Source organism: Phodopus roborovskii, unplaced genomic scaffold (genome assembly GCF_943737965.1).
Source record: "Phodopus roborovskii unplaced genomic scaffold, PHOROB, whole genome shotgun sequence".
Taxonomy (NCBI): domain Eukaryota; kingdom Metazoa; phylum Chordata; class Mammalia; order Rodentia; family Cricetidae; genus Phodopus; species Phodopus roborovskii.
Window position 1 is genome coordinate 1,442,417 of NW_026126433.1, and position 13,894 is coordinate 1,456,310.

The 13,894-nt window shown below is 42.8% G+C and overlaps 1 protein-coding gene across 1 annotated transcript in view; it reads right to left on the minus strand.

Moving 5' to 3' along the window:
• Window positions 1-3: 3 nt before the first annotated feature.
• Window positions 4-13,894, minus strand: part of Fgf2 (fibroblast growth factor 2) — a 51,127-nt gene continuing 37,236 nt past the window's right edge. Inside the window, exons 2-3 of the mRNA XM_051185787.1 lie at window positions 10,118-10,221; window positions 4-360 (exon numbers count right to left, since the gene is read on the minus strand). Of these exons, the coding sequence (XP_051041744.1) occupies window positions 175-360; window positions 10,118-10,221 (290 nt within the window). The 3' untranslated portion in view covers window positions 4-174. The remainder of the gene's footprint in view (window positions 361-10,117; window positions 10,222-13,894) is intronic.

Sequence of the window (13,894 nt, forward strand, 5' to 3'; positions counted from 1 at the left end):
TCACAACCAAAGCTCTATAAAAGGGGGAAGTCTAAATTATTTTTTTTCCAAAAATTGCTGTTTTTCTTTACTGAGGTAATGGTTAAGTGTCTTGTTACATAATGAATGATCAAACCAGGTATCCAAACTTAGTAGTGTTCATCCTTTTCTCTCATTAACAGTTTCTACAGTGAGTCAGCTCTTAGCAGACATCGGAAGGAAGAGTATGGCCTTCTGCCCAGGTCCCGTTTTGGATCCGAGTTTATACTGCCCAGTTCGCTTCAGTGCCACATACCAGCTGGAGTATTTCCTTGACCGGTAAGTATTGTAGTTATTAGATTCCAAGCGTTCAAAAAAGAAACACTCTTCTGTAACACACTTCTGAAAAAGAAAGGAAATTTTGTTTTTGTGTCAAACACCGGTGAGAGGACAGCAAGTCAAATGAGCAAGACTACAGGTCAAAATGTGACCAGAAAGTAGCACAATACCTCCTGGACAGTAGTAGCCCAAGGATCATTCCAGTCCTGTGATCTGACAGCAGTAGCCCACATGGAGGCTACAGGGGGGCCCCTGAAGGACGGTCACATGCTCTACTGAGAGCCACAAAGAGGGGAGTTCCTCCAGGTGCAGCTCATACCCCACCCCACCCCCAAATCCCTGGCATAGCTTTACATTTCTCATGGGGTTTAAGGGAAACAGTGTCCAAAAGATAACCCTGAGTACTCTTCCCACAAAGCACGGGGGACAGAATAAGTCCCCGGAAGTCACAAGTGTCAGCTAGTGGCTAAAGTTGCTCTGTAGAAAACATCTAAGGTTGTCTGAGTATTACTCTGAAACAGTGAATGGTGTGAGACTAACAATCTCCAAATGCCAGCCAGCAACAAAGAACAAACAGGCTAGGTAGGGCACACTGTATTCTGAACAATACACAATCTGGAACACACTGGTTTCTGGAAAATAAGCAATCCAGGATGTACTGGTTTCTTTTTGTTTGTTTGGTTTTTGTTTTTTGTTTTTTGAAATAGGGTTTTTCTGTGTAACAGCCCTGGCTGTCCTGGAACTCATTCTGTAGACCAGGCTGGCCTTGAACTCACAGAGATCTGCCTGCCTATGCCTCCTGAGTGCTGGAATTAAATGTATGGGCCACACCACCCAGTTGGATGTACTGATTTCTGAGGAATAAGCAATCTAGAACATACTGGTTTCTGCAATTCTCATTTTAAGTAGGATGGATGGAACCCTGCCTTTTAATTTGTATTTGCCTGTATAAGAAAAATAAAATAGCTGGGTCTGGAAATAATGTTGTAAGTAATGGACTCTGAAAGCTATCACATTGTTTAGGGAAATGTTCAGAAATCAACTTCACAGGGTAACGACCTTGGGCCATGGGGAACCAGCTATTCATTTTACAAGAAAACAGGGAAAATCACTGCTTCTTAATAAATATATATGTCAACCAGCTGGGCTTATATAGAAAGATATATATCTACCATGTTGATGGACAGCAGACTCCATTTTCTTTTTAGTTAGCAACATTAGAATTGTTCTTCCTCAGTAATCTTGCAAATTATACATCATAAATTGTTCCCACTGTTCTGAGAATTGACTGACCTTAAGTTGTTTTGTGGCATGTTAACTGTCTGACCATAAGCCGATAACATGTATCTTCCCATGATCATAAAAATAAGTGCAAAATTCCAATTTTAATCACTTGATCAATTGGTATAAAGAGACTGTCCTCTCTGTCTTTAATCTGGGCTGTTTTCATTCACCTACAATGAGAGACTGAAAATATGGCCTAGTCATTATTAAATTTTAACTTTGCAACATCTCAGTGTTAGTTCTTGGCTTTTGACAACATAACATGTATATTTTAAAACAAATATATAAATATATACATATTTATATAAATTTATATATTATACAAATATATAAATATATGATGTGTATTTGATAAGTATATTGGGTTCCACTTTAATATTTTTTATGGATTCAGTTATTTTATGTGTATGAGTGTTTTGCCTGTTTGTATGCATGTGCCCACAGAGGTAGAAGATGACATCATATCCTCTGGAACTGAAGCTTCCAATGGCTGTGAGATACCACAAGGGTGCTGGGAATCAAACCTCAGTCTTTTAAAAGAACAAATGCTCTTAACCACTGAACCTTTTCCCTTCACTAATAAATATAGAATGGGTCTTAACATGCCATGAAACATCTTTTGGCCAGTCAATTCTCAGAACAGTGAGAACAATTTATGATGTGTAATTCACAAGATTACTGACGAAGAACATTGTTAACTAAAAAGAAAATAGAGTCCATTGTCCCTCAACATACATGGTAGGTGTATGGCTTTTTATTTAAGCCCAGTTGCTTGACATAGATTTATTACTAGTGGATTTGGAATGCTACCATGTACTATGTACAATAATTCCAAGAAGCCATCTGGCTTAGTTCTCTTAGTGGGAGATGAGAGCCAAGCAAGGAGCAGAGGTAAAAAATACACCAGGACACCAACAAATCATGGGTGACATGGTGGCCTCAGGACATATTAACCCATGTTTATTTAATATAATCAGACCCAGGTGTGTGTAAGAAGGTTAAAGTTAGTAATATGTAAATCTCTGACAGAACTGGGAAGGAACAACAACTCAAAAAACAGCAAGCACACTAAATCATGTATGATTCCACTTTCTAATAAAAAGAATAAGAGTCCTTGGAGAAATGAATAACTCCAGCATATCATGGGGGATTTACATGTGGGTCTTGGTGCCCGACAAGTGATGGAGTAAACACATCGAGAGGTATCAAGAGCACAGAGCCAAATACAAGAGTTCCCAAATGTTTCAGCAACAAAATAAGTCTTTGGCTAAGTGCTTATAAAAATGATTGAACTGAAGTAAATGGAGAATAGACAAATTTCCTGCATAAAGAAACTTTAACTTATCTAGGTAACACTCCCACCCTCAATGACATAAAGCAAAATCATGTACGAGTGATCTCCTACTTAGTGATACCCTTCCTGCCATACACCATCCCCTGAGTATGAACAGCTGCATGGTGACTTGCTTCCTGCAACACACCATCCCCTGGATGTGAACAGTTTCATGGTGACTTCCTACCTGCAACACACCATCCCCTAAGTGTGAACAGCTGCATGGTGACATCCTTATGATGCCCTGTCACTTAACAGTGAACTCCCTTTCCAAGGAGAGGAAAGACAAACTTCAGAGTGGACCCCCTCTCTCAGCCAAACAGTGAAGGCTGTACTTCTGTGGGTGTCCTCTCAAACTTTCAGAACTCTGTCTACACACAAGATAAACACCAGGCAATATCAAACTGGAGATTCATAAAAATCCCTGAATGTCAAAGTAATGAAATCTAAGAAATGGTCACTGACTAGAGGAAACCATAGAGACAGGATGATCAAAGCTGGGAAAAATTAAAGTGTTATAAGTCAGAGTAGACTTTAGCTACTGGTATCACAGTGTGACAGGCATCCAGCTGTGGCTATCTTCCTGACTTCCCTGAAAACTTACATCCGTTATAGAAACAAATTGTATTTTTAAGGAAAATTTACCCTGGTGTTATGATTATACAGTATATATCTGTACTAGACATACACTGTCCACACTAAATATGTAAAACTGCATGACAAAGATAAAACAAGTAATGCAAAAAGACTGACCCAAGAACTGCTAATGTTACCTGAAAAGAACCCCTCCACATGGAGGAGTGGCTTAGTGGAGAAAGTGCTTCCTATGCAAGTATGAGGGACAAGAGTTGAGATGCCCAGAGCTCACATAAATGCCAGGTTGGGGAGGTGGCCGCCTATAAGCCAAGCACATGGAAGACAGAATCCCCAGAGCAGGCTGCCTAGCCAAACTAGCCAAAATTGCTCCAGATTCAGCAAGAAACCTTGTGTCTTAGTTATTGTTTCTATTGCTGTGATCACACACCATGACCACATCAGAGTCCACCACTAAAGGAAGGTCAGGAGAGGACTCTGGGGACAGGGGCTGATGCAGAAGCCACAGAAGGGAGCTGCTTACTAACTTGCCACCTCATGGCTTGCTAGCTTGCTTTCATAGAGCACCACGGACCACCAGCCCAGAGGTAGCATTGCCCACAGTAAGCTGGGCCCTCCCTCATCAGTCAACAACAAGAAAGTACACCATAAGTTAAGTTACCCATGGGCTAATCAGGTGGGGACATTTTCTCAGTTAAGATTCCTTCTTCCCAAATGACTATAGTCTGTGTCAAGGTAACAGAAAACTACCAGGTCCCCCTGCCTTGGTACATAAGGTGGACAGTGACCGAGAAAGAAACCAGATGTCAGCCTTGGGCCTCTACGTGCATGTACACCCTTGAACTCCCACTTCTAATTCCATCTCACATACACGTGCAGAAAACAATTTCTCCAGAGGCTGAATGTAATCTCTAGCTATAAAATAAAAGCAACGTACTGGCTTTTAAGCTGTTTTTTTAGTGATTTTTTAAAATCACCACTACACACAGATACAAGCTGTTTATCTATATATGTCCCTTTAGTTTGTGTCCTTAAAATGCCTCATTCCTGGAGAGTGAACTGCTTTCCCAGCTGCTGTTGTTGCCTGCACAAGATTCACACAAGATCAAGCCAGTCAGCTTTCTAGGCAGGAGGTGGGAGGGGGTCCCCAGCCTCTACCCTTAATTGACAGTTGATGGCTCCTAGAGGAAAGAGTAGTTTCCCCAAAGGGTGAGGCACCTGATAAAATGTGCCCATTTTATGACCCCACACCCAGGAGTAGATGAGCTGTATAAATTGAACTCAGTGGGTTTTTAAAAAATATAAAGTTGGGAGGGGGTTGAAAGGTGGGGTTGGATCTTGGAGAAGTTAGGGGAAGGGAATGGGGACTGAATATGATTGAAATACAAGGAATTCTAAAAGAATTAATAAAATTAGTGTAATAAGAATAAACTGACTGGGCAGTGGTGGTGCATGCCTTTAATCCCAGCAAAGGCAGGGGGATCTCTGTGATTTTGAGGTCAGCCTGGTCTACAGAGTGAGTTCCAGTACAGCCAGAGATGTTACACAGAGAAATCTGTCTCAAAAAACCAGAGAGAGAGAGAGAGAGAGAGAGAGAGAGAGAGAGAGAGAGAGAGAGAGAGAGAACTGCTGTGTGGTGACAATAAGTCCCATGTGAAAATTTTGATGTAGTATATCTGTTGTAGTATCCATGCCTGCCATATAGTAAGTGATATAATATATATCTGCTAAGTTAATGAGCAAATAAAATATTTTAGATAGGCTAAAGCTACACTAATGTTGCAGAATCTGAATAGGAGAAACAGGGCCTGAGAAATCCAACTTCAAGTGAAATATAGTCTGTGGTTTCACATACTGACTATAGACTCTGAGGAAACCTAGATGGCCCTTTCCAAGAGTCTTAACTACCCTGACTGGAGGGCATCCACAATGGCCTCCAGCCAGCCACGCTGCCTAGCCTCCAGCTTTGCCTTACCCCTAACTAATGCGCACGATTTCTGACCAAGTTCTACCCCTTCTCTAGGCCTCACTGGATCAGACGATCTCCACAGTTAGAAAAGTCTGATGCCCGGCGGCTTCCCAGCACCTCTCCTGTATACGCATTGGCTGGCGTGGGGCCTCTACTCAGTTTTAGGTTTGAACCTTATGGCCACTTCCCCACACTCAGTTCTCTGAGTTGTTTACTCATTTACAGTACTTTGATTTCTGCAGTTTTGGCTTATGAAGGAGTTTGCTCAATAGGAATCTCAAAATGCATTTAATCATACCCCTTCTGGGAATTAAAAACAGATGTGATGGAAGTACCCATGTTGAGCATTTCAGAACTAAATAAAAACCACAAATGGGAACAGTTAAGAGCCAATGTGGTCTCAATCATATAAAAAGGCTATGGAGAATTGTTGGAAATGGTTTCGAAGAGCACTAATTCTCACTTGGCCATATTTTCTGCATTCGATCTAGCATTTCATCTTCTTACCATGAGGCCACTTCTCTTAAAGCTCTTAAAGCTCTGTTCTGACACGTTTGGTCAGTGCAGACTTTTGAGCTTTGTACTGAACCATAAACACTGCTTTCCCTACACTTCTACAGTGTACAGTTCTTCTCACTGTTAAAACCCCTCAAGTATGCTTGGCAGTGGTGGTGCACACCTTTAATCCCAGTATTCAAGAGGCAGCAGCAGGTAGATCTCTGTGAGTTCAAGGCCAGCCTGGTCTACAGAGCTAGTTCTGGGACAGCCAAGGCTGCACAGAGAAACTGTTTCAAACAAAATGACAAGCAAACAAAAAAACAAAACAAAAATAAACTACATGAGAAGGCTGTGATATATCAAAGAACTATAACTCTAGCCTCCAAATACAGGCCTTTGCAGTGAGGTAAAGCTGATGTTTGGACACTCGTATTCCCTAGTTTTGAAAAGAGGAAGGTCTCTTTTTAAAATGTTTTCAAAGGCTGGGGAGATGCTGGAAAAGTGTTTGCTATGCAAGCATGAGGACCTGAGTCTGAGCTCCAGACTCAGATTTAAAAAGCCTGTTACTGCTGGTAACAGTGATATAGCACATATCTTTAATCACAGTACTTAGTAGGCAGAGGCAGGTGGATATCTGTGAGTCAGAGGCCAGTGTGGTCTACATAGGTAGTACCAGTCCAGCCAAGGTTACATAGTAAGACCCTATCTAAAAAAAATAAAAAATAAAGGACACAAAAGGACCTTGAGGCTTTCAGTTCAACCAACTTAGCCTACTTGGCAAGCTCTAGCAAGAGATCCTGTGCAAAACAAACAATAAGGTGCACAACTGCCTAGTGATTCCATTCAGTTCCAGGAGATCTGCTGCTTTTTTGTGGCCGCCACAGGAACTGCACACATGTGGTACACATACAAACAGTCACACACACATAAATACACAGAAATTTGAAAAAGAAAGTAAAATGTACAGCATCTGAGGAACTATACCAAGGTTGAGCTCTGGCCTCAAAATCACATGTATTCACACAAATAAGAACATACACATGGTTTTAAATCATAAACAATCTTTAACCCAAATGCTTTCAGACCACTGTCCTGTAACGCTATGAGACACACCAGTCCTTTCTTGTACCTTCAACTACCAGTAAAACTAGCACACCTCTCTGAAGTACTATTGTCTCCAAGAGCATAATTGTGTTTGGGAACCACTACAGGAATCAGAGTCAGTGTTAGGTCCCAAAGAAACTTACAACAAAAGGCCAAGGACTTTATCAATGTATCTAAGTGGGCCCTGGCTACCAGGCTCCCTCAGTACTACAAGTACCTATTACAGTGTCCTGGCTCTGCTCAATCACTTCTCACCCCTACTCTAAACCTCCCCAGCCCGAGCTTCCTTTCCCTTCCCCCAGCTTCTCTCCTCTAGACAACCCAGCCATTTCGGCCATGTGCCCTCTTGGTCCACTTGGCCTCCTTCTTGGTTCTCTTGGTCTTTGTTCTCCTGGATTTCTACTCTTGGTCCTCTGCCCTTGACTCCTGATCCCCTCATTTGCTCCCCCTTCTCTTCTGTTTGCTCTCTCCCCTCCCTCCTCTCATGGCCTGGTCTATTCTGTTGGCCATGTTTAGTCTGGTCCCCCCCCCCCCCCGATACCTCTGCATGTTCTCTCCCTCACATCTACAATAAAACCTCTTCAACCACACCTAGAAGCAGCATGTCATCTTCATTCAATGGGTAACAGTCACAGAAATCCCGTATTACCATCACACATAGGGAGATGTGGAGTCAGCAAGAAGGTAGGCAGACAAGCCTGGGCAATGACAAGCTTACAAACACCTTCTCCAGACACGAGGCACATTTACAGCCCCAAATGATGGCTCCTGATTGGGACACTGGATTTACTCCAGAAGTCACTACTGTTGACAGCTCAATTGGCAGATCTGACTTGGAGAAAGGCCCCTTAGCAAAGCCATCAGCACCTCTCCTGCTGTGAGGTACAGCACTTACTTCATCAGAAGATAGTCAGCCCACCCTGACCAGCAGAGAAGAGGAGCTTGCTGAGAATTCCTGCCAGCCATCCAGCCATCCAAACTAGATGCTGAGTCCAGAGATTAGCTGGTAACTTGGCAGGACTGGGCCCTCCAATGGGGGCTGGAACACATACCAGCTGTTACCACAACTGATCTGGCTGGTGCTCTTCCTTGGAAGTGCCTAATAACTATTGAATTCTCTCTCTCTCTCTCTCTCTCTCTCTCTCTCTCTCTCTCTCTCTCTCTCTCTCTCTCTGTGTGTGTGTGTGTGTGTGTGTGTGTGTAAAACAGTTGGGCTTTGTCCCAGCTGAGAGTTTGTGACAAATCTCTAAACTTTACTAAACTGACTCTTACTCTATCACTTTGGCGGCAATCTGTTGCATCTTGAAGAGCTGGCATACACTAAGGGAGCAGAAATCCAGTAAGACTCAGTAGGGCAGGACGGCCTTCACTTTGCAACATGGTTTTCCTCGCTGAGGAAGGGACCAGAAACACTCCCTAGTTTTTAGTACATTATGAAGCTTGACATCTATTTGTCAAAAGGTCAGAACTCTACAATGGCCTGGACAGCTCTGCTCTCACCTCTACCATCTTTAACTCGTTTCCTCTCATTTGTAGCCCAGTCACCACAAAGATGGTGATGGGCAGGTGGGCAGCTTCCGCCTCCTTCCTGGGGTTCTTTAATCATTGCAGATGAACCAGCCATCCAGCCTATGTTCTTGAGACCAGGTCCTTTTGTGATTGCCATATAGGCTCACTGTGATCTAGAAAGGACAGAGCCTCAAGGCTATGGGGCTAGTGCAGTCCACAACCAATTGTGACCAAAACAAGGCCAGCCCTGCAAATGCTATTTGTGTTTTTGATAGGGCCTAGTCTGCAGCTCCTTTCTCAGGCACAAACCTGGGCTCAGGTGTGGCCTTGTGACTATAGAAAACTGCAGATAAAGCCTAGGAGGGATATCCTCCATCACAAAACAAGGCCATGAAGACAGGGAAGTACAGAAGGGAGAATTCAGATTTAGGGGGAAGATAGTTCACTCAAGTCTGCTTGTGATGCTTTCTCTAGCAGCTAGCTTCACCATCGTGAACAGCAATGGGAAACAAACAGCGTTCATTCTTAAAGTGAGCCCAGAGTCATGTGCCCCTGTCTACCATTACCCTCCTCCCTGGGTTCCTGTGATGCCCACAGTTGTTCTGGCCACAGCAGTGATTCCCCTCATGTGTGATCAGCCTCCACACCACTCCCAGACTCCTCTAGGCCACACTGCACTGCTGCCAGAGTGCTCTCACCCGGAGGCAAACCCTACTAGCCCTGGAGCTCTGTGTCCTTACAGGGAGCATTGTTAGCATGTCAGCAGGCTTGGCTGTTTGCCTGGCCAGCCTTCTCTTGTCCCTTTTATTGTGTTCTGTCCTTTCCAGGTCACACCCCAGCTGTGGTAAGTTGCTTGTAATTTTAGAGATGTACTAAGTGGCCTCTTGTATCCACCTTTTCAGCTCTACCCTCTGCCTGGGATCCCTTTCACCTAACACCCTAAGTAGAATACCTCCCAGTGTTCTACACAAGCGGGTCCCTTCCCTCCATAAACTATTCTTTATATCACAATACTTCTAACCTTCTCATGTATGTAATGTATGTATACTATGCATATATGTGAAATATAGAAGAAACCCAATAAAGTACCCACATACTGCACTGATACTTGGGTTGCCTTCCTACACAGTGGACCCATTAGGGGCAGAGAACAGGTAACCCTTGGCTTTATAAGGCTGCTGTCCAGCACATCTGGCATACTGTACACTATGAGCATGAGCTACTTTTGTAGAGGGTCTTAAAATGTTTTCAGCTACCAAATGAAAATTATGGGTCCAGCACGAAGCTTTGTCAGTTATCTAACTTGGAGTGATTTGGAGCCACTGTGAATGCAGGGCACCCAGCTGTGACTTCATATCCACTGTGTGTCACTCCCTACTTGAGTCCTAAAGTCTAAAGTGTAGAGAATGCTGTTACCTAGGGGAATACAAAGGTTAAGTGATGTACATAAAAACCCAAACAGACTCAGTAAATGCCACTAAAAAACTGTACAAAGCAGAGGAAAGAAACCCCTTAGAGAGACTACTCACAGAAGCCAGCAGCCTTCCGTCCTCCTTCATAGCAAGATACCGGTTTGCACACACTCCCTTGATAGACACGACCCCTCTCTCTTCTGCTTGGAGTTGTAGTTTGACTGTAAGTAACAGAGAGAAATTATCTTTATGGCACCAGAGAGCACAGAACAATACACAGAACATATACCACACACACACACACACACACACACCATTCAACAGACCATATCATATACAACATACACCATACCATATGCATACATACACAACACATCACAAACACACACCATACCACACACACATACACACATACACAAACACACCACTCACACACCATACTATACACACGCAAACACCACAAACACACACAAACCACACCACACACACACCACACAATACAGACATCACACACATAGCACAACACACACATCACACACACACCCTGCCTAGCAAGGTGCTGATCTAGTGTGCAGACCAGTGAGGTATAGAAGGAGTTGGGTAGACATCACTTGGGGCTGAGCTAGGAAGGAGTGGATGCAGAGCCCTCATGCTGTACCGGACTATGCACGTAGAGGACAGAGGAGGGAAAGGATGGAGAACGCATACCCTTGCTGGCCTCACTTGGCCCTGTTAACCATTGACAGTTTTGAACAGTTACCATATGTACACTTCTGCTATTCTACTCCTGGGCATGCACCCAGAAGGTTTTACACCCTACCACAGAGAGACTGGCACACCCATGCATAAATTGATGCTCTGTTTACTACAGCAAGGAAACTGACCCAGCTGAGGTGTCCTCAACAAATAAATGGGTTTTATTCTGCTGTAAAGAAAAAAAAATCATGAAAATTTCAGAAAAACAGGTGGGATTATAAGTATACTACTAAGTGAGTGGCCCAAGCTCAGAAAAGAACAAAACTGTCATGTTCTCCTTCACATGCTGATACTGGCCCACAATTGTGTGCATGTATAAACAGAAGCAAGCAGGGAATGGCATTACAGAAGATGAGAGGCACTGGGTGATGATAAGGAAAGGCAGAAAGGATGCAGGCAAAGGATGCACCAGGCATTAAGGAAAACAGAAAGCTGTTTTCTAGTTTCAATTCTGTCATAGCCTCTCTCTCTCTCCCTCCCCCCTCTCTCTCTGTGTGTGTGTGTTAGATATGTGAATAAAAATGCAGCTGATAATGAAAGTGTAAGACTCTGTGCAAAGCTCCCTGGCTTCAGAATGGCCTTCCTGGCCACACAGAAGTTCACTGAGACAGGCTGAGCTTGGGCCTGGGAAAGCATTTGAATGGCTTTCTTAAACTAGCTGTGCAGTGTTTTTTATTTGTATGTTAATTAAAACAAAATTGTTTGTTTTTTGTTTGTTTTTGTTGTTAATAAATGTATTTTAAGACTACAAGGAAATGAGGACATCTGTAAGATGTCTGTGCAACTGCATAAACGTTTTTAAAGTTGTGTTTGGCCAATTTTTCAAAAATAAGGAGCAATCCAATCCATTGCTGTCCCTGGAGCCATCTCCCTGGCTTCTTCACATCTTATTTCTACCTTATCTTTCCATTTTCCAATGTATTATTTGTCCTTTTGAGGGACCTTCTATTTCTTATTTTATCAATATCTGTGGAGGCCCAACATATACATGGTTTGCTCATACAGTGTGACCTATCGGTATGACCCACACACTACGTCATATTATGTAGATTTCAGGGAAACAAAGCCAAATGTTACCTGATTATGATAATGTGATTTAGACAAAAATTATCTAATTAATTGAGAGTAAAATGAAGTTAAACATTTCTATTTTGCTATTTCAAGGAAGCATTTCCCTGCTATGACAACCTTCCCCAAAATATATTTTGGATAACAAATGTTAGCTAAAATCAAGTCCTGAGGTTAAATACATTTTGTGAATTCTTTTTGTTTGTTTGTTTGTTTTTCAAGATGGGGTTTCTGTGTGTATAGCCCTGGCTGTCCTGGAATTTGCTCTGTAGACTAGGCTGGCCTTGAACTCACAGAGATCCACCTGCCTTTGCCTCCCGAGTGCTGGGATGAAAGGTGTGTGCCACTTATAACCAGTAATTTTGTGAATTCTTAACAAAGCCCATAGCATGACAAAATACCCAACAGAAGCAAATAAAAGGAAGGAGGTCCATTTCCGTTCAAGGCTTCAGATGGTGCAGTCCATTGTAGCAGGGAAGGCACTGTGGGCAATTCAGTGGGAGGGGACAATGTGATACCACATCTTCCTTCTTGGTAGCAACGGGACCAGAAGCAGGGCCAGACTATCCTCCAATGACCTACTCTTACCAGCCTGGTCCAGCAGAGTCCCCAAGCAGCACCCCACTGGGGTGAGATATCCAACTATGCAAGCCCATGAGGGCCATTTCAAACTCAGAATAATACCAAACTTTACTGCCAAACTTCTCACAACTCTGCCCAGGAAAACCTATGATGTAAGTCATTATAGAAGGGTTGGGTACAGAGTGTTCATCAAATATGTTTGGTCCCAGAAAAAAGGAAGTCATAAGTACTCCAGTACAAATAGCACATGGGTCCATCTGGGCACTACCCACAGGAGTAGAAAAACCTGATGACATTTCAAAATTTTAGAAGTCAATGAAATATGATTGTAAGGTAAATTTAATGTCCCTACTGTTTACAAGTAGCTAAGGAAACAGCTTCCAAAAGACCCCAAAATAATTATTAAAATTGCTAGATTATGTTGCAGTTATTATAGCATGCTGTTTTTCCTATCTGGAAATAAACACACACACACACACACACACACACACACACAGAGAGAGAGAGAGAGAGAGAGAGAGAGAGAGAGAGAGAGAGAGAACCTAATATATGAGGTTATCATTAAAATACTCTGACAGTACAAATGTCTTATCCAGTAGGGAGGATAAGTAAAATACAATTGATGTGTTTTAGATCTATGTGAAACATGGTATCCCATGATTCTACAGTATCTTGTATATGTTGAGAGTTCATATTAAAAAATAAGAGTTCTGCTGGGCATGTCTTTTCCAGCTCTCTCTGTGAAAGTCACCCTTGGCTCCAGAGAGCATTGGCCATGTAAGGACACAGATACCCAGGTCAAGCTCTTCTACTGAACTTAAAAGATAATATAAAATGAAGAGAACACAATCAAAACAGGGAACTTAAACAAATAGGAGCGAGAAGTCTTGCACTATCACTGGTTAAACAAAGGAGCCAGATTTCAGTACTTTTGTGTGCCTGTCACCAGGCCAGAAACAAGGTATTCCAGAAGAGGTGACCTGTGAAGATGTAGGCCACTCTAGCTTGTGCTGTGAGCAAGGCCATGGGCAGGGCTACACAGCCTGTCACCTCTGCACCAAGATTTCCCCTCAGTCTCAGCTTACCCTTCCTAATGTGCATTTCCAGTCCCAGTGGTGACTGGATCATCAATGTGTAGATAGATCAGTGTTAGCCTCAGGGTAAGTGTCATCATTCAGGGTCACTCAGCTTCATTTACAGACCTCTCAGGTGACGTATACCTGGATACTGTCAGCCATTTATCCACTGAGAAGTGGGCATTAACTATAAGGGCTTAAAAAATAACCAGAGTTGGATATGTCATAAAGGCGTTCAAACCAGAATATATTAATTCCATGTCCAGATGATCCATTCACAAAAGCTGATGCACAGCCATGTCCCTGATGATGAGGTGTGTTGCTTCGATGCAGCAGAAAGATGAACCTTGTTTTCTTAATCCTATCTGTTAGTCTGTTTCTTTGAATTAGGGAATTGAGACTGTTAATGTTG